Below are 22,284 nucleotides of genomic sequence, written 5' to 3' on the forward strand. Positions count from 1 at the left end.
GTGGGGTGGATCAGGTCACCTGGGGGGGGAGGGGCCACAGGTTGTACGCTCCTGTTGTACTCTCAAACTATCCTCATGGTCTCCACAGCGTCTGTGTGTTCAGTTTGGTTTTGGACTTGCTTCAACAGACAACAGCAGCCACCCACACACATACTTTCATTCATCCATCCCTATGTCACAGACGGAAGCTGCTGGGAATCTGTGTTGCAACATTTACGTTCATCTCAAATTTTACTCTTTTTTTTTTTTTTAAATCAAGATTATTGGAAACAAACACAAAACAACCTAATACTTTCTTTTTATTTTCATATTTTAGCTGAACAAATATTCTACTGACCAGTGGTGAAATGTACTTTCCCCATTCATATTGTACATTGTGCATATTTGTATTATTTTTTATATATACATCTTTTATAATATTTTTTCACATTTTATTATAAATATTTTTATTGGAAACAAATTCTATTTTTAATTACATTTCTTCTTCTTTCTATGTTTACTGTTATTCACCAAAACACCAACGCAAACTCCTCCTACGTGAAAACCTGCTTGGTAATAACTCGAAATATTGAACCGTTTTTATTCCTCAACATAATATGTTTGTTTCATGTGATTCAATACTACATTATTTATCTTCTCGCATAAAGTGTAAAATTGACTCCACTTTGACAAAATACAACAATAATATACTCTTATATACAATGAAAAAAAACATATTATTTTATAATAATGTAAAGGATCCATTCAGCAAAATTTACCTGATGACACTTTGACTTAGTAACATTTTGAATTCACGACTTTTACTTGTATTGGAGGATTTTAGACTATGATATAAGGATCTGAGAACTTCTTCCACCGCTGCCAATATGTTCTGTAATATGTAATATATAATAAAAGTATTAAAGTTGAATTTACTCACCAATCGCAGCAGAAACTGCGCAGACCAGGAGAAGCTGGGCAGTGAACGCACCGTGCAGCCGCCGCATGATTTCAGGCCTCCTCACCGTCCGTCCAGCACCAGCTCGGGTCCGGCTTCCCTCTCAACACTCAGAGGCCGAAGTTAAATGAATAAAAGCCCAGCGAGCCTTCATCACAACGCCCAAGTTTTCGCAATGACACGGGGAATTTTTTTTTTTTCCCGGTCAGTAAAGTTCAAGTTCCTGGTTCTTGTTCTATGGTTCCACAGAAAACTCTCGGTCAGTGATTAGTCACACACATAATGGTCATCCTTCCTTTCTTCTGTCTGTGTGTGTGTGTGTGTGTGTGTCTGTGTGTGTGTGTGTGTGTGTGTGTGTGTGTGATGAGAGTCAGAGTAGACAAACGACAGCCAAACAACCTGTTTATCTGGGAAACACCTGGATGACGTCAGCGGATACAGCAATTACTACCTTTTTTTCAAAATAAAGGTTTAAAAGGTTTTAAATAATTATATGATGGAGAGGAAAATTTAGAGGTGGATTAATAAACAAGTAGATAAATACAAGTATATGCTAAGTGTAAAATAACAAGAACATATGTTAACAAAAAAGCTAGGAATATAAAAACAAATCCATAAATAATACATAATAAAACATACTTTACATTAATTCAATAAGTTTTTTGATTGTTTTTTAAATGATTTATTATTTCACCACCTGAATACAGGCTAATTTAGATAGATAGATAGATAGATAGATAGATAGATAGATAGATAGATAGATAATATTATTATTATTATTATTATTATTATTATTATTATTATTAATATAATAATAATAATAATAATAATAATAATAATAATAATAATAATAATAATTATTATTATTAATAATAATAATAATAATAATAATAATAATAATAATAATAATAATAATAATAAAAAGGTTCGGGTTAAATCCCGCTAAATGGGACATCAATGCCACCCACTGTAGTAAATCTGTATTTGCATTACGGAGCAAAGCAGTAATGGCAAAGGATTATGGGTAATAGTCAAAGCGACGGAGGATTTGCTGCGAGCTAATGAGTCTGAGTAGCTGTGGACAAAATAATGTTTATAAGTTTGAAAAAAGTACATGAAAATTGAGCTGGCTTGGTCAGGGTGAATATTATTAGTTTTATATTAAATTTCGCCATGGTTTTATTAAGTCAACTATTATTTTTTATGTGTTTTACTGCCGGAAAATAAACCCCTCCACTTAAGCTAGCTAACGTTAACGTAATGCTACTTTTCAGACAGAGCATGCGCAGTGACCATTCTACTCTTGTCGTGAATGAAGGTATGTTACAGTCACTCTACACAGTATGGTAATGTTTTGTGTTTTATAATATAATTAAGTCACATTGATATGGAATGAAAAACAAAAAAAACCCAAAACGTAACAGTCTGCTTGAGAGATATTAATGATTATACATTTGTTCATATTTTTTATTATTTTTTATTGTGTTGTTTTGTATTATTTTGTATTTCTGTACTTTTTCTTTGTGGATTTGGAATAGGGACAGTTGTGGTAAATCTAAAAAGTGACAGAGGATTTGCCACAAGACGCTGTGGCGCTGTGTGTCCACAAGAGATGACCCATTCTCTTCTATTGTTCTGTCATAAATGCAGATGAATGCTGATGAGGAATAAACCTGCTGTTACCACACACCCGACCAGCTCTGGTGACTTCATCTCACGAAGGTCACAGATAGGAAGTAGATCGACGTACCAGGTATTTTGATGTGTAGCTATGGAGTTTTAATATTAATCGGTACGCATTTTATCTGTTTTGAAATCAAGTGTTTTTAAGATTTATCATGTTTCCCTGCAGAGCATCAGCTCTCCATTAGCTGCTCTTGCTGTGGAATTTTTTTGTTTGGTTTTGGTTCATTTTAGTTGTTTTTTTTTCTTTTGTATATCCAGCCTTGGCAAGTGAGCCGGTATAGCAGGCGAAAAGAAGTGGGTATTGCCCTTTGGGTGGACTAGTTTTCATTTCTTGTTTTCATTATTTGTTTGTTCATATTTTTAGAAAACGGCTTACTTCCCCAACTGTGGTTAAACTTTGCTCATGTCAAATCCCAGTCGTCAGTCAGGCCAGGCTGAAGGTTTGACACGGGTTGTTCCTTAAATAATGTGTCACTTTGGAACGTGTTAATTCAATAAAGTGTGCACAAGTTAGCATCGTAGTGGAGCTTAACCCCTGTCCTGTCAGTTTTAGCTGGGAACTCACAGAGGAGGTGGAGCTGGTTGAGGAAGAATTGTAAATTGTACTTATGTGTTAAGTAACTCTGTAAGCTTTACATCCTGGGTTGTCATTTCTTACCTGGATACCTGTAGTGGGTGTAACAGATTTTTTCATTTTAAGCTTTTATTCTGAAGGCGATATCCTTTTTTATTATACACCCAGCTTCATGACCGTGGAGGAAGCTGAAGGAATTTGAATTTACAAATATGGTTTGTGGGCTGGTTCAGCGTATCGTAGTGGGTGTGGTTAGTTTGTATGGGGGCGTGGTTTGTAGGCTCTTCAAGGCTGCAGCTGGTAGATCAGCCTATAAAGGAGATCTGGTCTTTGTCGCCACCTACAGTTCACACCGTGATATGACATTTGTATTGTTTTGACAGCTGTGGCTCAATTCATATGTTTTAATGTGTTTTTTTTAAACTTATATTAAGCATGTTGAATTGCCTTATTGTTGAAAGGTGCTGTACAAATAAACTCGTCTTTCCTTGCCCAATATGACCATATGATACAGTATACACAACAGGTGTTCAGTTGTAATTCCTAAAGTGTAAAGTCCTGTCTTAATAATTATTCTCATTATTCGGAAAATATCTCGCAACTGTTTTGATGATTTTCCTGACTCTTCTCTTCTCTTCTCTTCTCTTCTCTTCTCTTCTCTTCTCTGTATCTGACCCAGTAAAAGACTGCAGCTGTAATCCCATAAGAGGCTTTGCTTTTCACTCTGCTGAAGTTGGATGCTGTTGGCACGGTGCGATAAACACGCTTTGTCACAGCAGCTCAGGATAAGATGACAACAACTGGACAACAGACATTTCGTACAAAGTGAGAGGAGTTGTTTCAAATTAGCTGATTTCACACAGGAGTGATAGTGATATATTTACCACAGAACCCATATTCGACATATGGTTAAGACAAGATGTAGTTTATCAATTATTATATTATTGGGAACAGGGCTGGTTGGTTAATAATCAGGAGATGGAACTGTAGTTTCACTTCATTCATATTTGAATTGATGAACAAAGCAGACATGCGGGGCAGTACAGAGGTCTGGAGACAAGCTAACTGTCCCTGTTTGTTTGTATGAATATCTCCATACACACTGCAACTCATAACGGGAATAAATTAAGTCAGATTTTCATGCGCTTTGGACTCATTACCTCTGTATTTCTAACATCCAGGCTACAGCATCGGTTCCTGTGTTATGACTCCTTACAAATCTCGAATCACTGCCTTATAGTTGTATACAATAATGGCCAGAAGTGTTTTTATAGGAACTTTATGATGTCGCAGTCAAGTTGACCTTTGACCATTCTGTCACTTTATTTTATCCTTATGGACATTTGAGTTAAATTGTGTCACAATTAGTTAATTAATTTGTTAGTTACGGACAAAAAAAAAAACGTGTTTTGTGAAGTCAGAAGTGATGAAATTCCTTCTGTGCGTTACTGATATATTGCATTCACAAGTCACCTCGACCTTGAACTTTTGACCTTTGACCACCAAATTCTAATAGGTTCATTCTTGAGTCCAGGTGAATGTTTCTGCCAATTTTAAAGAAGTTCTGTCGTCGCGTTACTGAGTTATCGCATCCACAAGAGCAGGACAGACGGACTGACAACCCGCAAACAATATACCTCCAGCTCTGACTGTCGCCGGCGTGGAGGAATAAAACTCTGTGACTATTTGGGGACTCTTGTCACATTTCCCATGTCTGGTTATCAGAAAGACCAAAGAGTGATTTCCCCTCTAAATTTCTGAAATGATTCCATTTAAATAACTGTTCATGGAGCAAAGTGGTAAATATATCCGATATTTAAGAAAAAAAAAGCAAAGATTAGATTCTTTTCCTTCTTAATCGTCTCATGAACCCTCAGATTTATCTTCTGACCCTTTGGAGGGACCAAAACCTTGAGTTGCGGGAAACACTGGACTAATTTACTTGAACGTAAAGTCGTTAAAACCAGCTCCACCTCGAGCAGCTACGACGGTAAAAGGCTGCTAAAGCATTGATGCCTCAGGATTAACAATATAAAATAATCATATAAAATAATAATAAATCACTCAGAGTCATTTTTACTTTTAGACACTTTGAGTAGAATTTACTGCAGATGATACTTCTGTACCTTTACTTAAAAATCTTTCCTTCAGTACAGCATCTGTAGTGTGAGTGTAAGTTGCAGCAGTTGTTCGTACAGAAGAGAAACATGGTGTCAGTCAGGGCAGTGGGATTACTCAAGGCTCCATCAGTGGTGTCATGACAGGTCTGACTCTTCCCATGATCCTCCTCTCCACCTCTGTGCACTCGGACCCGGTCCTCATATTTGTGCCCACTCAGCTTGCCACGTGAGGAGTAATTACTGCTGCCGTCTGCACGCCGGGCCAGTATAATCCCGCAGGGACAAATCCCACCCGCTCCTCCTCGGGCACCGAGCATCCCGCTGGGTCGATTCCAGACAGATGTTCAACCTGACAGCTGGAATGTGGACGCGTTAGTGTGAGTCTTTGATATAGATTGGTCTCAGGATCGTCAGGAACAACATCTGGATCAGGCTTTGGATGGTGTTTGTTTAATTAACAGAAAGATTGACAAGAAGTTTGGGAGTGTGGAAGTACATTTACACTGAGATGTGCACACACATTTACACCACCACCAGCAGCCGGGACTGTTGACTCAAGGCAGGTCGGGTCCATGGATTCTGACCCTCAGCAGAAATCCTGATCCATCAGACCTGGCCACGTTAATCCAGTCTGTCCACTGCAGCCTCAGGTTTCTGTTCCTGGTGACAGGAAGTGAAGCCTGACGTGGTCTTCTGTTGTTGAAGTCCGTCCACCTCGAGGTTGGAGATGTTGTTCACTCTGAAGCTTCTCTGCTGACCACAGTTGTAAAGAGTGGTTATCTGAGTGACTGTAGCCTTTCTCTCAGCTCCAACCATAAAGATGTGGATAAAGATGGACGTAGCCTCTGAGAAGCCACCCACAGGTTTCTGAAAAGCGGTTTTGAAGCTCAGAGTGAGCTGCCCCACCGTCGCCATCTTGGCAGCGCCTGACTCCGCCCCCTAACTCCCAGCTAATCCAAATATTGGAAAGAGGAGGGGGCGTGTGTGGAGCTGAGAATTTGGTGCATACTGGTTTGTGGCGAGCGTACGCTCACCCACCTGTCACTCAAAGAGGCCACACCCTCAATTATACATAACTCTAAACCTTAATAAAATGTAAACAGGTGAGTTATATAAACAGGTGAGTTATATAAACAGGTGTCATGAAGGAGGAAATTAGCTCTAGACACCAAAACAGCTTTTGTACCAGGCTGTAAACATGTTTATTTCTGCTGTAAAGTTGGACATTTTAACATGGGAGTCTATGGGGACTGACTCACTGTTGGAGCCAGACTCTAGTGGCCGTTAGAGGAACTGCAGCTTCTGGTTCTTCAGTTTTGGCTTAATTTTTCAGTGATAACGAGATCAGGCGAAAAAAAATTTTTTTTTGAGATAACGAGACATCAGGAGACGATTTTGACTGAACATTGCAAGTAACACACAGTCCAGATAATCAACACCGCTCATGCATCATACGGTAACCATGACCACGATGTGATTTCTGCCCTTGATTGAAATATTCTCTGATGTGTTGATCAATGTGTCGTCCTGACATTTTCAGTTTACAGCACCAGAAGTTGCCATCTGCATCTGATCTCTGATTTACAAAGTAATTATAATGAGAAAACAAACCTTGTTATCTCGGGATAACGAGATAATTATCCCCTTTATCTCAGGATAACAAAAAAATCGCCTTCTCCTGATAATATCTCGTTATCTCGGGATAACGAGCTTTGTTATCTTAAGCTAACGGGATAAAAAGATATCTGTAATTATCACCTTTCTCTGCCTCCATGCAAAAAAAAAGATAACATGAGAAAAGATAAGATGAAATAAGATAAGATTAGATAAGATTTTCGTTTCTCATCTTACCACAACAGCAGCGGTCACTGAGTGCAGGCCAACAGCCAAACGGCTCGACCCAGACAGGCTAATAACCGCTGCAGCTGATCAGGATGATGCTGTCAGCGATGGGAGAGAGGGACTTTATCATTGACCTCAGTGTAATTGGGTTTAACATGATTGTTTGTTTTTTTGTTTGTTTTTTTGTGATTACTCAGACAGAAAACTGTTTCTACTCCAGTGATGATCCTTCAGTCCAGTTATCCCATCTGCTGGAATGAAGCTCAGATTAACCTTGATTGATTAAAAAGATAAAAAGTCGCTTTTTAATTCAGACAATAGTGGATAGAGAGGTGATAAAATATTATTGCATGTTTACATAAAACTGATGAGGTGAAGTTTTTACTCACATTGTACCAATTCATCTCTTTCTAACACCAGGATGCTGATGAGGTCACCACACTGTCGATGAAAGGTGTCATCATGCAGGTGCATGGCAGTAGTTTTAAGCCATTTCTTTTCCTGTTACTTCAGACACACATTAACCAGTATGTGGCAGTTTTCCGTGTAATGAGGATGAACTGAATGAATGTGTCAGTATATTTTTAATTGAATGTTGTTTTATTGTATCTTTTTTTTTTTTGTCTTTTGACTTATGTTCTCCCAATTCGAATTCATTCCTTGTCGATTGTAAGGTTAAGATGTTAATTCATGTTCATCAAAAATATATTGACAGTGTTTATACAGTAAATTATTTACATATCTATGTTTATGCAATTATTATTTATATTTCCAGTCTTTGAAAACAGTTACTGTAACCTCCAGATTCAATCTCTCTAGTTTTCCTCTGATTTACCTCAGTCTAAGTCCTCATCTCTGATTGGTTAGTTTAGTGACATGTGACCTTTAGAAACAGGAAGTGTTGTTGTTTTGAAGCAGACGAAGTGTTAAAGTTAGTCCGTCTCCATCCAGCTGTTTCTTTTATCAAAAGTGATCCTTACCGCCACGTATCAAACCGTCCCGTTACATCGAATTTGTTGGTCTATAGTGAGCGGACACATGATCCCTCACTGGCTTCCCACCCACCAACTGGTGCTCGCCCAAAATGAACAAACTCATCTCTTCAACTCGTATTTTTTCCTGATTCCTGCTGCCTGTGGACTTTGGAGAGACTCGCTGCTGCAGTAACACAACTTTTAGCGCCTTTTACGGTTAATAATTGTTATGTAATAGTTATATATAATAGTTGATATGAGTTGGTAGATTTTAGTGTGTCCTGCACTCTTGTGGCCGGAGAGAAAAAACAAAATCTAGTTTTAAAAGCTCTCAATATCATATAAAAATCAAAACTATCAAAATGACTTTTAATGAACTTTTATGCTTTTGCATCTCTGTCTTTAACCTGTGTGGGAGTTCGTGTGTCTGTAGTGAAGAGGATTCAGCTGTGAGAGTTCGGTGGCGTCTTTAAATCCCCGGATGAAGGCGTGTTGAGGATTTAGACCAGAGTGAGTGAAGATTCTGCTGATTTGGGTCTGATCTGGGTGGAAAATCAAGCTTTAGCTTCTGCGGCTTTGTTTGGAGACAGTGACAGACTTCATCAGGCTCCGTAAGCTTCTGTGTGAATCTGATGAAAGCTCTGTTCATCTGATGCTGGTCAGTGACAAAATACAGTTCATTGACCCCTGAGGGAATTAGGTCATTAAACAGTCATTGGTGAACGACAAGATATTCTCTTTTATTATGATTCCAACATTTTTATTACATACACATGTAATAAATCCAGTCTTGATCCCTTAAGGAAGAAGGAGAAAAAAACTCTTATAAAACTTTCTGTTTGAGACAGGTAGTAAACTCCAGCAGTTTGAGTTTGGAGTCCAATTACGTCCTCCACTTGAGGAAAATCAGTTGAAGAAGAACTGATTTTCACTTAAGAAATATTTAGATTTCGTTTGATTGTGAGGACTAATGATTATCAAGGAAAATTTGAGTGGGTTGTGGTATCAAATTTTCATAAACAGCTGATGTAAAAGATGGAAATAATATGAAATGAATGAATATCTCTAACGTAGGGATTTTTCAAAGTTTGTATTTGTTTTCTGATCATTTATGTTGTGTAACGTGATGACAGTAGTTTATTCTTGACATTGGAATTAGTACTTATAAATGTTGTAAAACTACAAAAAATCTTTGTTTTGTTAAGTTTATTTTGAAATTCTTTTATTTCTTACACAGTCCATCTGCAAACGAAGACCATGAGGTGCATCTGAAAGCTGGAGAAAAGGCTAATAAAGTAAGTGGGTGTCTGTTTTTTAAGTATAGAAATAATGGTGTGTTGTGCTTTAATGTCTTTATTACTTGTAAAAGTTAATTTAAAGAAATGAACCATAAAGAATGAATGTAATATTATAACATACAGAAATAGGTCATACTACGTCCTCTGAGCAGCGCCACTTCTTCAGGGCAGACTGGGCGCTACAGTGACTCGGTATCGGAAATTGACGAGACGGCCCCACCGGGCTGGGGCTAGCTGGTTAGCATGCTAACTTCCACAGTGGAGACAGCTGTTGGTGAGTAAAGGAATCAAATCTGTTGCTGAACTCAATGTTTCTTTTAGACTGGTGAGTAAACGGCTGTTAATGCTAACGCTGGCTATTTAGCATTAGCAAAAACTTATATACAGCTCCTTCAACAATCTCAGTTTCTGCTGCTCCACCTGACCTAACAGTGATGGCCTGACCTTCCCGACAGTAAAACGTGCAGATAAATCTCGTGTTTAATCCGTCCTATAGATATTTAATCAAAAACCGTTATCAGGTATTTTCTCTCTCGTGCAATATTTCAATGAGGATTAATGTAAGGCGGCTGCCTCAGACAATCACAACTCATGTGGTTGTCCATCTGTTTGACAGAGCTGCTGCTGCACACACATACACACAGTGCAGATGTTTGACACCATCAGGTTCTTGTCGTGCAGCTGTGCAGACCTCACAGGTTCATATTTAAAATACAAACTGTAAACCTCTCAGGCAACATGACGGATGACTCATGCTAATGTGGGTTTGGTTATGTCGTCATTAGCTGGTACTCTGTTCACCTATAGAGTCTAAATCATATTATTTATATATATTATATTATATTTTTTGTAGTTTATCATTACATAGGTAAGGCATACACAAAGACAAATAATTAATTCAGTGACAAGGTTTAAAACAAAATGCAATATAAAACATTACAATAAAATGAAAAGAAATCTTTTTAATATAAATTAAAAAGATAAGAATATAAATAAACACAGTATAAGTAAAGATATTTGTACAATGTGGAATGAAAGAGTTTTTAACTGCTGCTAATAAACAAAAAATATTATATATAATATTTGTAAGTAAGAATACCAAACCCTTCCTGGTTCAACCCTCTGCAACATGAGGAGTTGATTTCTTCTCTCAGCTGCATATCATCATGTCATCATCATAAATACAAGTTATTAACGGACAATTTTTGGCCTCATATTAACAATTGATCGTGGAAGAAAATAATGATTAGTTACAGATTTGTGTAGTAAACTGTCGGGGTCTCCTTGCAGCACGGCCTGATGAACCCACAACTCGGCCGCAAAGGGTAAAAATTCATATTTCCCCCAAATTAAAGTTAATTTTGTTTCCATTTGATTAAATGCAAATATATTTAAGAAGATGTGCTGTGTGAGCATGACGTCATCTGAAATATTTAAGTGGCTATAATCTATATTTTTATAACAAAGTCACGCTGTAAAAAGCTGCTGCACATTAGGAAGAACTTCCTAGTTGTTGACTTGTGTCATGTTGCTCAGAAAATGCAACACGTGTGAGCTCAGTAATATAGAGCAGCAAAATACGTATTCTTGTGAATTGTAGTCACAACACACAAACACACACACACACACACACACTCACACACACACTGATGTAACAGATGTGTCATTTTACTATCAGTGTGTTTTTTCCTCAAGTGTGCTCCACGTGCCTGAGGTTTGATCTGAAGAGGAGCCCCGCCTTTTTCTGTCACCGAGCCTTACTGACACACACACACACACACACACACACACACACACACACACACACACACACACACACACACACACACCTCACTCTCTCTATGTTACAGGGCAGCTGCACAGCTCTAAATCCTTTCATTGGCCTGAATCCTGTTGCTCTGCTGCATGTGTGAGCATGTGAGCAGCTGCTTAACTTGTGGCCCCTCCCATCAACAAACCCCCCCCCCTCCTGCCCATTGCTGGGCGCCAACCCATCCATCTCACCATCTCACCCGCGACTCCCAACACCCTCCTCCCCCCTCCCTGCTCTCTGTTCTGTTTACTCCTGAAACCACTGGAGCAACAGCTGGATGCTTCAGTCGATCACCATCCATTTACTCCACAAACACACATTTCTTCCTCAGAGCATCCACCCCGCCGCCGTCACCGCCGTCACCCTCACCTGGGCATCATGCGGGAGCTACTGGAGAGCAGCTGGATGAGGTTTGGACCAGCAGGCAGGGGGTCGTACGACTGGGTGACAGGATCACCTTCAACACCGGAGAAGCAGGTGTGTGGAGTTAAACCTGAGAACCAGCTCTCAACCTTAAACTGAACTTTATATTCCCCTGTATGTGTTTCTGCTGGTTTCAGTGACTATCTGATACATTTTGAGCATAAGATTGAAATCTAGACACGAGGATTTAGCTGTTTTATTCCATCAAGTAAAACATCAATATCTTTTTTTAATATAAATATTTAATAATATAAATAATAACACCTGAAGCTGTAATGATGAATCCACTGGTGCTGCAGGGCTGAAGAGGCACAGAGTGTTGTGTTATGTTGGCAAAACAATCTCACCTCAAGATCCCTGCCTTCTCTGGACCTTTCGATCACATCACATGACCTTCGTCGGCAGACAGTTTGCCAGTTGTCATGGAATTGTTTTTATTTGAGCCCTTTAAGGACTTCCTGCCCGTGTTGGCTTAAAAGCTGAGATTTAAAGTTTATTGTTGATTTTGGACACAGAAGACGATCATGTGATACGATCAAAAGCTCCAGAATAAGATAAGGTAAGATAAGGTAGTCCTTTATTCGTCCCACACTGGGGAAATTTGCAGTGTCACAGCAGCAAAGTGGACAGTACAAGAAAGAAAAACTGCAATATGACAATAAGAAATACTTAAATGTAAAATTCAATATTTACAAAAATTTACTAAATGAACAGTTTCCAACATCAGAAATTAAGTTTGAGGCTCAACCAGGGGGTCACAGTGTATTTCAAACTCTTGATATTTTTTCATGAATATTTATATTATATACTTATATTCATATATCTTTTTTTTTTAAGTTTGAAATATATTATTAGCCGGTGGTTTTTATCCTCTGAAAATAGAAGAAAAAGAGGCTGAGAAACTCGAGCATGACTCCATCAGTGCCAATACTCCCGCTGTCTGCTGGACTGCTGCACAGTGAGAATCATTATTCCCTAAACAGTGGACTCTTAGTGCATCCTGAAAAGTAGTGCACAAGCGATGGCAACTAACCAAGCAATATATACCATCATGCATTGCACTTGTGCTGAAAGAAAAGAACTGTCAGTAGGAAGGTGGGTTTTTTTTATTTCTTTATTTTTTAAAACCACCTTTATTGATGAGATGAACAGGTGTGACATGAAGGATACACAGGGTGTAACCGACAGACGTGTAGATGACAATAAAAAGAAAAACAGTTATAAAGATGTATGTCAAAATAACAACACTATGATGTGTGTGTGTTTGTGTGTGTGTGTGTGTGTGTGTGTGTGTGTCTGTCTGTCTGTCTGTGTGTGTGTGTGTGTGTGTTTTCATTTTACAGATGAGCTCACTATAGTCTTCTACACTGGACCCCCTGGGTAGTGAGTAGGGAGCAGTGAATGAGTGAATGATTTTGGATTCTTTTCATATTTGGGACATAATTTTGTTCATGTACCAAATGGTGAAGTGGAATAGATGGCAGCCATCTTGCTGTTTACAAAACAGCACTTTCTGTCTGTCTGTCTTTCTTTCCCTTGAGAGTCTTTTAAGCCTCGCATTAAGTCTCAGATTTTTGGAACAGCGACACTTTGTACCGAGAGCCGTCGGGTGACACTCAGACGGATTGAGTATTAAAACTGTCCAGTCCTGCAGAGGAGCAGAGTCTGCAGGGTGCTGGGTCAACCAGGCAGCATTAACTAATTGCTAGAAAAACTGAGGCGGGGGGGATTTGGGACACTCTGAGTGGATGTAAGCAGCACCGCCACATGTTGTCCTCTCACAGCTGGAGGGGTGCGGGCTCACCCTTCTTGTCAGGATCAAACACAGACTCAGGGTGTGTAATGCACTGCAGATTTGCAGCTGCCGCGGCTCATTCTCAGACAAGGTCACACTCAATCTGTAACACGTTAATCTGACTGGAAACCAAAGAGCTACGGACTTTATTTTATGATGAATTGCAGGGAAGCTGTTACAGATCATTGTCAGGTGGTAAAATGTTTGTATATTGATGATTTAGTTTAATTACAAGGCTAAACTAGCTAACATTTGTTAGTTAAACTGTAACTTAAGGCTCAAGTTAGAAACAAGCTAACATTAGTTAGCTAAACTGTAACTTAAGGCTTAAGTTAGAAACTAGCTAACATTAGTTAGCTAAACTGTAACTTAAGGCTAAAGTTAGAAACTAGCTAACATTAGTTAGCTAAACTGTAACTTAAGGCTAAAGTTAGAAACTAGCTAACATTAGTTAGCTAAACTATAATTTAAGGCTAAAGTTAGAAACTAGCTAACATTAGTTAGCTAAACTGTAACTTAAGGCTAAAGTTAGAAACTAGCTAACATTAGTTAGCTAAACTGGATCAGCTTGTGGCATGGCTGAGAGGGGTGGCTGTTTTGTTGTGACATCACAAAGTTCCAGAAGTCCTGACGGCTGGTTTTAAGGCTCAGTTTCTGAATACAGGCTGTGTGCATTTCTCTGTGGACTGAGGCTTTGATACTTTCACAGTATTAATATAGAAGCTAGAGCTGATCTATAATCACACTACACATGGACACAGACCTTTAGACTATATGGGACCTTTAAATAATCCCCTTATTGTTGATCAACAGGGTCACAACTGGAATGAGCTGGACCTGGGAGAGGACAGAAAGTCAGAGCTGGTGGTTTACGTGGTCCTCCCGGTCGTCTCCGTCCTCCTGCTGGCTCTCCTGGTCGGTCTGGTCTACCGCCGGTGGTCCCGCAGCAAGCTGAGCCTGGCCAACATCATCGCCCTGGACCTCGACGACACTGAGAGCAGCGCCGAGTTCCTCTGCTCCCTCACCAGGAACGCAGAGCGCCACACCAGCACCAGCTCCGATGGATCGGACGGAGTCTTTGTCATGGTCTACCTGCCTCCACCTTACGAAGAAACCCTCACCAAGATCACGCGGGCCGCCAGCCTCTCCAGCTCCAAGGACGTGGAGTCGATAAAGATAGAGGACCTGGAGGCCAAGCTGTGTCCAGAGCTCAAGTCCAGCGGCCAGTATGTGTGATAAGGGGCTAATGCTGCAGCATGAAAAGACATTATAACTCCAATATTTGGTGTTTTTAACTAACTTTGTTGTCTGTAAATTATAATTATTTAATTATCACTCAACTTGACAGCTCTGTAGAGCTCATAGCTTCAGTTTTACGGTACATTTAACTCTATGGTTCAGCACCAAACAGCCAACAGACGCAGTCAGGGATATCAGCTGGCGAACATAGTGGAGCATCCAGCAGCTAAAAGACAGTGAATGTTGGACTTTCACTCAGCTGGTGGACACAAACCTGACTCACAGTGGGATGATAATGTTGATGTGCATCCGTTGAATGTGTAAACAGGCTTCTGTCCGTTTGGTGTCAGCTTGTTTCGGAGTTATTCTGCCCTCTAGTGTCCAAAAATCAATAAAAGCAGTTTTAAAGGAGTCACATGAATCATTTCACCAGCGCTTAAATCCGTAACAAATTAATTTTGAGTTACTAGAAACAGTATATATAAAAGGTAGTTTACCTCTTATCAGCCTTGTTTGGTTTGATGATGAAGGTTGATGGGGAAGTCGTTAGTTCTGTAGATGTCTGGTCATAAACCAGAGTACAGCTAAGTGGTAGATAAACTGGATCCTGTTGATTTTGTGCTTTCAGACCCCTCTATAAGTTGAGTTCATTTAAAGCTCCTCCAGTGTAAAGGTCTGTGTCCATGTGTAGTGTGATTATAGATCAGCTCTAGCTTCTATATTAATACTGTGAAAGTATCAAAGCCTCAGTCCACAGAGAAATGCACACAGCCTGTATTCAGAAACTGAGCCTTAAAACCAGCCGTCAGGACTTCTGGAACTTTGTGATGTCACAACAAAGCAGTCACCAAGCCCCGCCCACCTGGACCCACCATCCAAACCTTGCAGGATTTGGTTTCTCTGAGTGTTTTTACCTGAAATCTGCTATATTTTTATTGGATCACTCAGAAAACAGTCAGCCAATCAGAGGAGAGGCTCAGAGCCTCCTCTCTTCTGATTGGCTCACTGACCTGTTGTTACTAGAGCTGCAGAGAGAAGCCTGAGAGAGGAGAAGTAAAACTACACTGAGATGAACCACAAATATATCTTCTTATGGATCTTAAACTTACATTAAAACACCAGAAAAGTGTAAAATTTTGACCTTTAATAACATGCGTTTTAGTAATAATACATCATGGAGGAAGTTCCTTCATCAGGCCACACTGAAACTTTGTGAAATGAGACACAAAAACAGAACGAGTGCAACATGCTTTCCTTTATTACGTCTATAAATCACTGTCAGCTCATTTGAGAGAAGATGAATCGCTCTGACGATACTTATAGTGATAGTCGCTAAATATTTTGAGTTTAAGAGCATTCAGCGAAGTATTCAGAGGCTTGTGTGTCTCTGCACTCCTCCTGGAAGATCAACCTGATCCTGCAAATAAACGGAGGAGGGATTCAGATGTTGTAATTTGTTACATAAACAGACTGTATTGATTTTATAATTAAACTTTATCGCAATTAAAAGGCTGATTAGCGAAAGCAGCACATGCAGCTTAGAGACCGGACTGTCAAATATGACTTACGTTCTTCTTAACTGCTCCCAGTGGGGCGCCCCGAAGCCATTTTCACTGTGGAAACATTCAGGATGTGAATCAGAAGAGATCTGATTCGCTGCATTTTAATTTGAATTCAGCTCCTCAGCGAATCACAGGGGCCAAACAAACTCTCGGCAACACAAACATCACTGATTTGGGGCGTGACCTCGGCCTTTTGTTTGCATTTCTACATATGATCAAAGTCTAAATGTATAAATGGCAGCAAGGGAGTTTCCAAAAGTGCATGCCTGCTTCAAAGCAGAGATACAAAGCAGATTTTAAAGGTCCAACATTAAGGTCCCAGATTATGAGACAATGGGCCCCAGGGCAACAGGCATGTAAAAGGCCCCCGACCCCTCCCTCAATAGAGCAAGACCCACAGAGACACAAGTCATACGAGTCCCATTGTGGTCGTTTTTCATCTCTTTGTGGTCATTTTTTTCCCAGCCATACTTGTTTTGTCTCTTTTTAGTCGTATTGTGTCTCTTTGTAGTTACTTTGGATCTATGTTTACTCATTTTGTATTTCTTCGTAGTTGTTTGACTTCCTGACAACCTTGAATCCTCAACAGGATTTTGTGACCTCACAACTCGCAACTAGAAATATGCAACAAGCACAAGTGCGATGCAGAAACCTGAAGCCTCCGCAGCACGTGAGAACAGACTTTTCAATGAAATTAGGATTTGTGTTGGGTAGTTAAACTTTCTAAAATGAACAATATTTACATTTTCATAAATATTCCTGGAAATTTTTCAGTGTCTTATCAGAATGAAATTTATTATCCACAACAGAGTGTTTTCTAATTTGTTTTAAAACATGTCTGGAGGCGATCTTGACTGTCTCAGTGTCACTTTTTAAAGATGGAGAATCTTTATTATGTCAGTTAACAACGAAAGGACTGAATGCATCAAGGTTTAAGCAAAGCGGGTTTAAAAATCTGTGAATAAACCGTCACATTTAACATCAGTGAAATGGAAAATGTAATAAATTGAGGAAAAAAATCATAAATCAAGTGTAATTATCCTTGAGGTCATTGTACAGTAAAGTCAAGAGAAATCAATATACAATGAATTTAAAAATGTAAAAGTAAAAGTAAGGTTGTTTGATATTTAATGCACCTCGTGATTCCATTGTGAAGAAATATTTAAAAACTGAACTTACAGGAGATAGGCCAAGATCTTCAACACACAGTTGATGTCATCACGTATGTCGTCATCAACCAAGTCTGGAGAGAAAACGAAACTGGTTTAAGGCAAAGATGCAAGTTGAAAACGACAGCAGCTACAGAACAAACACAAGCTGAAACTCACTGCTGCAGCTCAGTCCACAGATGTTGGGTGACGGAGTTGTGCCGTCGTTGCAGACCAGGTAATTGCTGAGCTGGAAAATGCCGTACAACGTCCAGACTTCCTGAGCGCCGCGTCGCTCCCGAGCGGGGGGAGGGGTCGTGCTGGGAAGCTCCAGCTCAGCCAGGCTGAACAAGCCCCCGAAGGAAGCGTTCCTCCTCCCCCTGCGGGGATGGTCCTCTCTCCCCGGGATCAGCTCGGTCACTGCGCTGGTGTTAAAACCCGATGTCAGCTCCACGTTACAGACAACTGAAGGCACGGAGAGAGAAGAGAAAAACAAATGTCACACTTCCACAAACCTCTGGGATATTCCTGCTCCCCAGAAGATTACTCCTGACGATTCTATGACCTTTAATCTTTCCTCTAGGGACGACATCTTTTTTTATTTGAGGGTGTGTTATCTACTAACACACAGCCACACAGTACATATGCATAAAATGGTTTTTAAAAAAAAATAATAAAACTAAGACCTAAGACCGGGAGAGAAAGTAGTGGGGGAGGGTCAAGGACAATACTTCAATACTAGAAATACATAAGATACTATTGGTTTACATCACAACAGATCTACTGTATATGGTGATTCATATTCAGTCCAGGATTTACAGCAGCTTTCAAACTCTCAAACCGACATGTATTCATTTTCAAAACCATCAACAGAAGCCTGTAGTGTTTCTAACGTGAGACCGGTACTTACGTTTGGCCACTAAGTTTTCTTCAGCCGCTCCATTCTGCTTTGACTTCCCTCTCTGCTCATCAGTCGCCCTCAGCAGCTGATCCTTCAGGTCGCACTTCGACACGAGCCAGGCCTCGGTCAGACTGCAGCCCAGCGCCGCCAGCAGAAACACTTCGAGTACCTTCATCTTGGCTCTGACTCTGAACACACCTGACACGACATATATACTGTCTGCAGAGTAACAAATCAGAAAGAGAGAGCCCACATCCTTTGTTCAGCCACACATAAAGGCCGCTCCCACGACGCCTAGAAACGGGGATCTGGGAGTGCGCAGTGTTGTGCCACATCTCACACCCAGCTTTGGATTTCCGAGCTCTAAAGAGGTCGGAGGAGGAAAAACGATCCGTCCACTTGACCACGTCTTTTCTCATGTGCAGGCTACGCCTTTGTGCTGTTTAAAAGGCAATGAGACTAAAAACCAGATGAGGGCGAAACAGTTTTATCTCCCACGTCACCATAAGACATTTATCATTCCAGAGGATCAGGTGTCAGACAGAGTGTGTGTTGAATAGGCGGCCATTGGTTCACTGAGGACGGCTATCATGTTAAACACAACAAAAGGAAGAACAATGCAAAAAAAAAAAAGAACAGCAAGATGAAAACGGAGCAGAAGAAAACATCACTTCAGTTTGGAAAAGATCTCCATGAAGAGTTTAATATCAAAACTGACATGTTTTTGACATCCACATCCATCTGCTGCTCCTGATGAAACAAAAGTTAACAATGTGATGCTAATCAATTTGTATAATTCTCTTTGACTTCAAACTCTAACTGGCTTTAAAAAGAAGCTGAAAACTGCTCAATTTTCCTCTGCATTCATCTCAATTTTAATCTTGCACTTTGATGAGGTATTATCTATTTTATAATCCGTGTTTTTATATTGTTTTTATCCTGTTTTCTTATTGTGCTTTTAATTCTATTTGTATGCTTCTTTTGTTTCTGTTAAGCAACATTGAATGACCTCTGTGTACGATAACGTGCCTCGCCTCCTCCCAGCCTGAAGGAAAACCTTGGTTCCCTCTCTTCATCTGTTGGATTCACATTCACAATCGACCGGTATGTGAAGTGTTTAATTTGTTCGAATATTGGAGAACTTAGATGGTTATTCACAATTTTATTTCATCCTGTGTTCACTTCTGTTTTAGCGTGACATCCCTGGATCGTTTACCGGCTCTTCACGGAACTCTGACCATCATTCGTTTACACCGGCTTCCCGCCAAATCCAGAATCCAGTATAGTGATCCCTGTTGGAGCTCTGCGGGGTCAGACACCTGATTATCTACTGATGTACTACACTTAAAAAGAGTAAGTTAACTTTAGTTGCCATTTATAAGGTGGAACAACTTCATAAGATGAAGTAACCACAACACAGTTTTAACAAACTAATAGTTATAGTTACTTTTTTCAAGGCCATCAGTTTCCTGGATTTTAGTAAGTAAGATCAAATGGAACAGACCGTTACCTTGATTAAAATCATAGATTTCTCTGGTTTGCAAATTGATGGGAAATCTGAGATAATGTAAGAACACAAGTCAACAAAATATAGAACATAGTTGTAGTTGTTTTTAGACATTTTAATGTGGAAAAGTTACAGATTATAACTTTAATGAGTGGAAAGGACCAAACCGGACACAAGTTTAATGTCTGTTACAGACAGAATGGGTGAACGGATAGAGGGTCCGTGATTATTTTTACTGTATGTCATCAGAATTGGCAATCTGATCAGAAAAGATTGAACTTTGATTAGTCATTGATACTATGAAAACATGTTCTCAAACAAACACTGTACACTGAGTGAAACATATTTATAGAAAGATCACAGAAAGTAGAAGATACAAGAATAGTTTTCTTTGTTTCATCAGTTGAATTGATTTTGGCGACAAAATTACTTTCAAATCCGCAGAGGAATTCAAACAAAATTAGTTAAATAAATTAAAGTCACTAATTAATTAAACAAAAAAAACAAACTGCTTCATAATGTTCGGGAAGTAAAAGTGCACGGGTCACACTGGAGGTGTAGAAATCATTGTTGGTGTGAAAATCCTGCAGGTATAAAGGTGTCCTGCTGGCAGCTGCTCATTTACACTCGCTGAAGAAGTTGAAGGTATGTTGACACTTGTAAGAGGCGCTAATCACCAAAAACCTGTGTGATGACAAAAAACTGTTTGTGAGCATCATACACATATTTAAAATGTTATTATTCAATCACTTTTATTACTCTTCGCTGTTAAACTGTTTATGGTACATTCTATGCATGTACTTATGTTTTGTTTTTTTGTCATTTTACTACCGTCAGGGCCTTCTAAACAAATCATCATTTTAAATGTTATAATTTATGTCTTTCATTTAATATTTTTTCTCTTCTAATTATAATTTTATAATTATATATTTATATTTATATTTTTTATTTTATTAATATATGTTATTAAGGCTTAGCTAACTATCACTGTTAGGAACCTCCTTAATTGAGTATCTCAAAACACAGGGTTGATGAAGAGAGTTTAGTTTGTTTTTTTCCTGTGTTTCCTTTGTGTAGAATGTTCCACACTCCAGTCCTAATGCACCTGCAAGCTGGTTACCAATCAAATCAGAAGAAGAAGAAGAAGAAGTTGTTGTTGTTGTTGTAGCCTGACTGTCTTCAATGGACTTCACGTGATAATTCACAACTTGGAAGACTTTTAACTAAAACATTTTGATTTTTAAAACATCCGTGTTCGCCATCTTGCGATAAATCTTAATGAACTCTACGCTTGTGCTCATGGTTACTGTAAAATGAACTATTGAACAGTGAACAGTTGAATTGTGGAGAATATATCTGAGCTAACGATGTGTAGCACATCAGTATTGACAAACGTTTAAGCTTTTATATCTTTGTAGTGTTTAAGCTGCTTTGAACAAGGTTTAAATTGGTCGCCGGTGACCAGGTGGGTTTTCAGAGGCTCAGTCCTCGCTGTTATTGGTTAAAAGAAACATGGCCACCAAAACATGCACAGTCTGCCTGTCCATGTGCACTGTTCAATTCCAGTTTAGACAGTCTGCTGTATGTCACTGTCCATGCTTATGGTTGCTTATCTTTGTTACCTGTTGCTTTAGCTCCTGGAGTCCTTGTAAGTTTACATTTATTTGGCCAGTGAAGCTGATTCTGTTTCCCATTATTTATTAGTGGCAATAGCTCAGACGATCACATGCAGTATATGGTTGATCTTGGTCTTAAAACATTTCTAGTAGGAGCATAATTGTATTCAAGTTGGCCACGGCCATTCTCTTTCAGGAGGCAAACTACAACCTCTTATTAATTCACTTTTGGAGGAGGGGAGTGTTTCATAATTCAAAAGATAGATTTTGGATGAATTATTTAAATTTGCTGTAGAGGAACTTACCTCCAGTAACCAGTCTTCAACACGCAATCAATGTCATCCGTTATGTCGTCATCGGTGAAGGCTTCAGGGGGGAAACAGCAGCAGTTATTAATTAGCAAAATGCAAAAATTCAAGTATCAGTGATCACTCGTTTCGCTGTAAGTCTCACCTGTGCACGAGGTGCTGCATTTGTTTCTGGACCAGCGATAACCCGAGTCACAGAAGTGGCTGTCTGAAAGCTGGAAGAGTCCATAATACCCGAGGGACCAGGGCACCTGTATCACATCTGCCTCATCCACTTTGCCCTTCTCACCATCCTCCCCATCTCTCTCCTCCTCCTCGGTCATCTTGTTGTCGTCCTGCATCATCTCATCCTCGTCGAAGTTGCTTTCTTCCTCGTTCAGCAGTTCGTCCATGTTGCTGACCATGTCTGTGGAGATGGATTCATTGCTCATTGCACCAGCCTCCCGCTTTCTTCTTCTGGAGGACGGAGATAGCAGTGTAGTCTGGCTTGGTTCGGTGGTTTCTGGTTCAGTGGTTGTTGGTTTGCTGGTTGTTTTTTGGA

General features: G+C 39.5%; 4 protein-coding genes across 4 annotated transcripts in view; 1 reads left to right on the forward strand and 3 right to left on the reverse strand.

The window, feature by feature from the left end:
- Nucleotides 1-1,294, reverse strand: part of ifngr1 (interferon gamma receptor 1) — a 9,550-nt gene extending 8,256 nt beyond the window's left edge. The window contains exon 1 of the mRNA XM_023412424.2: nucleotides 920-1,294. Coding sequence (XP_023268192.1) covers nucleotides 920-986 — 67 coding nt within the window. The 5' untranslated portion in view covers nucleotides 987-1,294. The remainder of the gene's footprint in view (nucleotides 1-919) is intronic.
- Nucleotides 1,295-11,459: 10,165 nt separating this feature from the next.
- Nucleotides 11,460-15,113, forward strand: smim28 (small integral membrane protein 28). Its single transcript, XM_023412430.2, has 2 exons — nucleotides 11,460-11,721; nucleotides 14,276-15,113. The coding sequence occupies exons 1-2, from the start codon at nucleotides 11,623-11,625 to the stop codon at nucleotides 14,696-14,698; spliced, it is 522 nt and encodes a 173-aa protein (XP_023268198.1). The 5' UTR covers nucleotides 11,460-11,622; the 3' UTR covers nucleotides 14,699-15,113.
- Nucleotides 15,114-15,938: 825 nt separating this feature from the next.
- Nucleotides 15,939-18,505, reverse strand: LOC111659460 (lysozyme C-like). The gene is made up of 5 exons (XM_023412429.2): nucleotides 18,322-18,505; nucleotides 17,592-17,876; nucleotides 17,443-17,506; nucleotides 16,270-16,314; nucleotides 15,939-16,118 (listed from the first exon to the last, which is right to left on the reverse strand). Exons 1-5 carry the CDS (start codon nucleotides 18,485-18,487, stop codon nucleotides 16,049-16,051), a joined length of 630 nt encoding a protein of 209 aa, XP_023268197.1. The 5' UTR covers nucleotides 18,488-18,505; the 3' UTR covers nucleotides 15,939-16,048.
- Nucleotides 18,506-19,919: 1,414 nt separating this feature from the next.
- The window catches only part of LOC147818777 (uncharacterized), a 4,427-nt gene continuing 2,062 nt past the window's right edge, over nucleotides 19,920-22,284 (reverse strand). The window contains exons 3-5 of the mRNA XM_087175646.1: nucleotides 21,889-22,276; nucleotides 21,741-21,801; nucleotides 19,920-20,503 (exon numbers count right to left, since the gene is read on the reverse strand). Coding sequence (XP_087031772.1) covers nucleotides 20,437-20,503; nucleotides 21,741-21,801; nucleotides 21,889-22,276 — 516 coding nt within the window. The 3' untranslated portion in view covers nucleotides 19,920-20,436. The remainder of the gene's footprint in view (nucleotides 20,504-21,740; nucleotides 21,802-21,888; nucleotides 22,277-22,284) is intronic.

The sequence above is a fragment of the Seriola lalandi genome, unplaced genomic scaffold (assembly GCF_002814215.2).
Source record: "Seriola lalandi dorsalis isolate HSWRI2012SDOR001 ecotype SW California unplaced genomic scaffold, Sedor1 jcf7180002054479, whole genome shotgun sequence".
Taxonomy (NCBI): domain Eukaryota; kingdom Metazoa; phylum Chordata; class Actinopteri; order Carangiformes; family Carangidae; genus Seriola; species Seriola lalandi.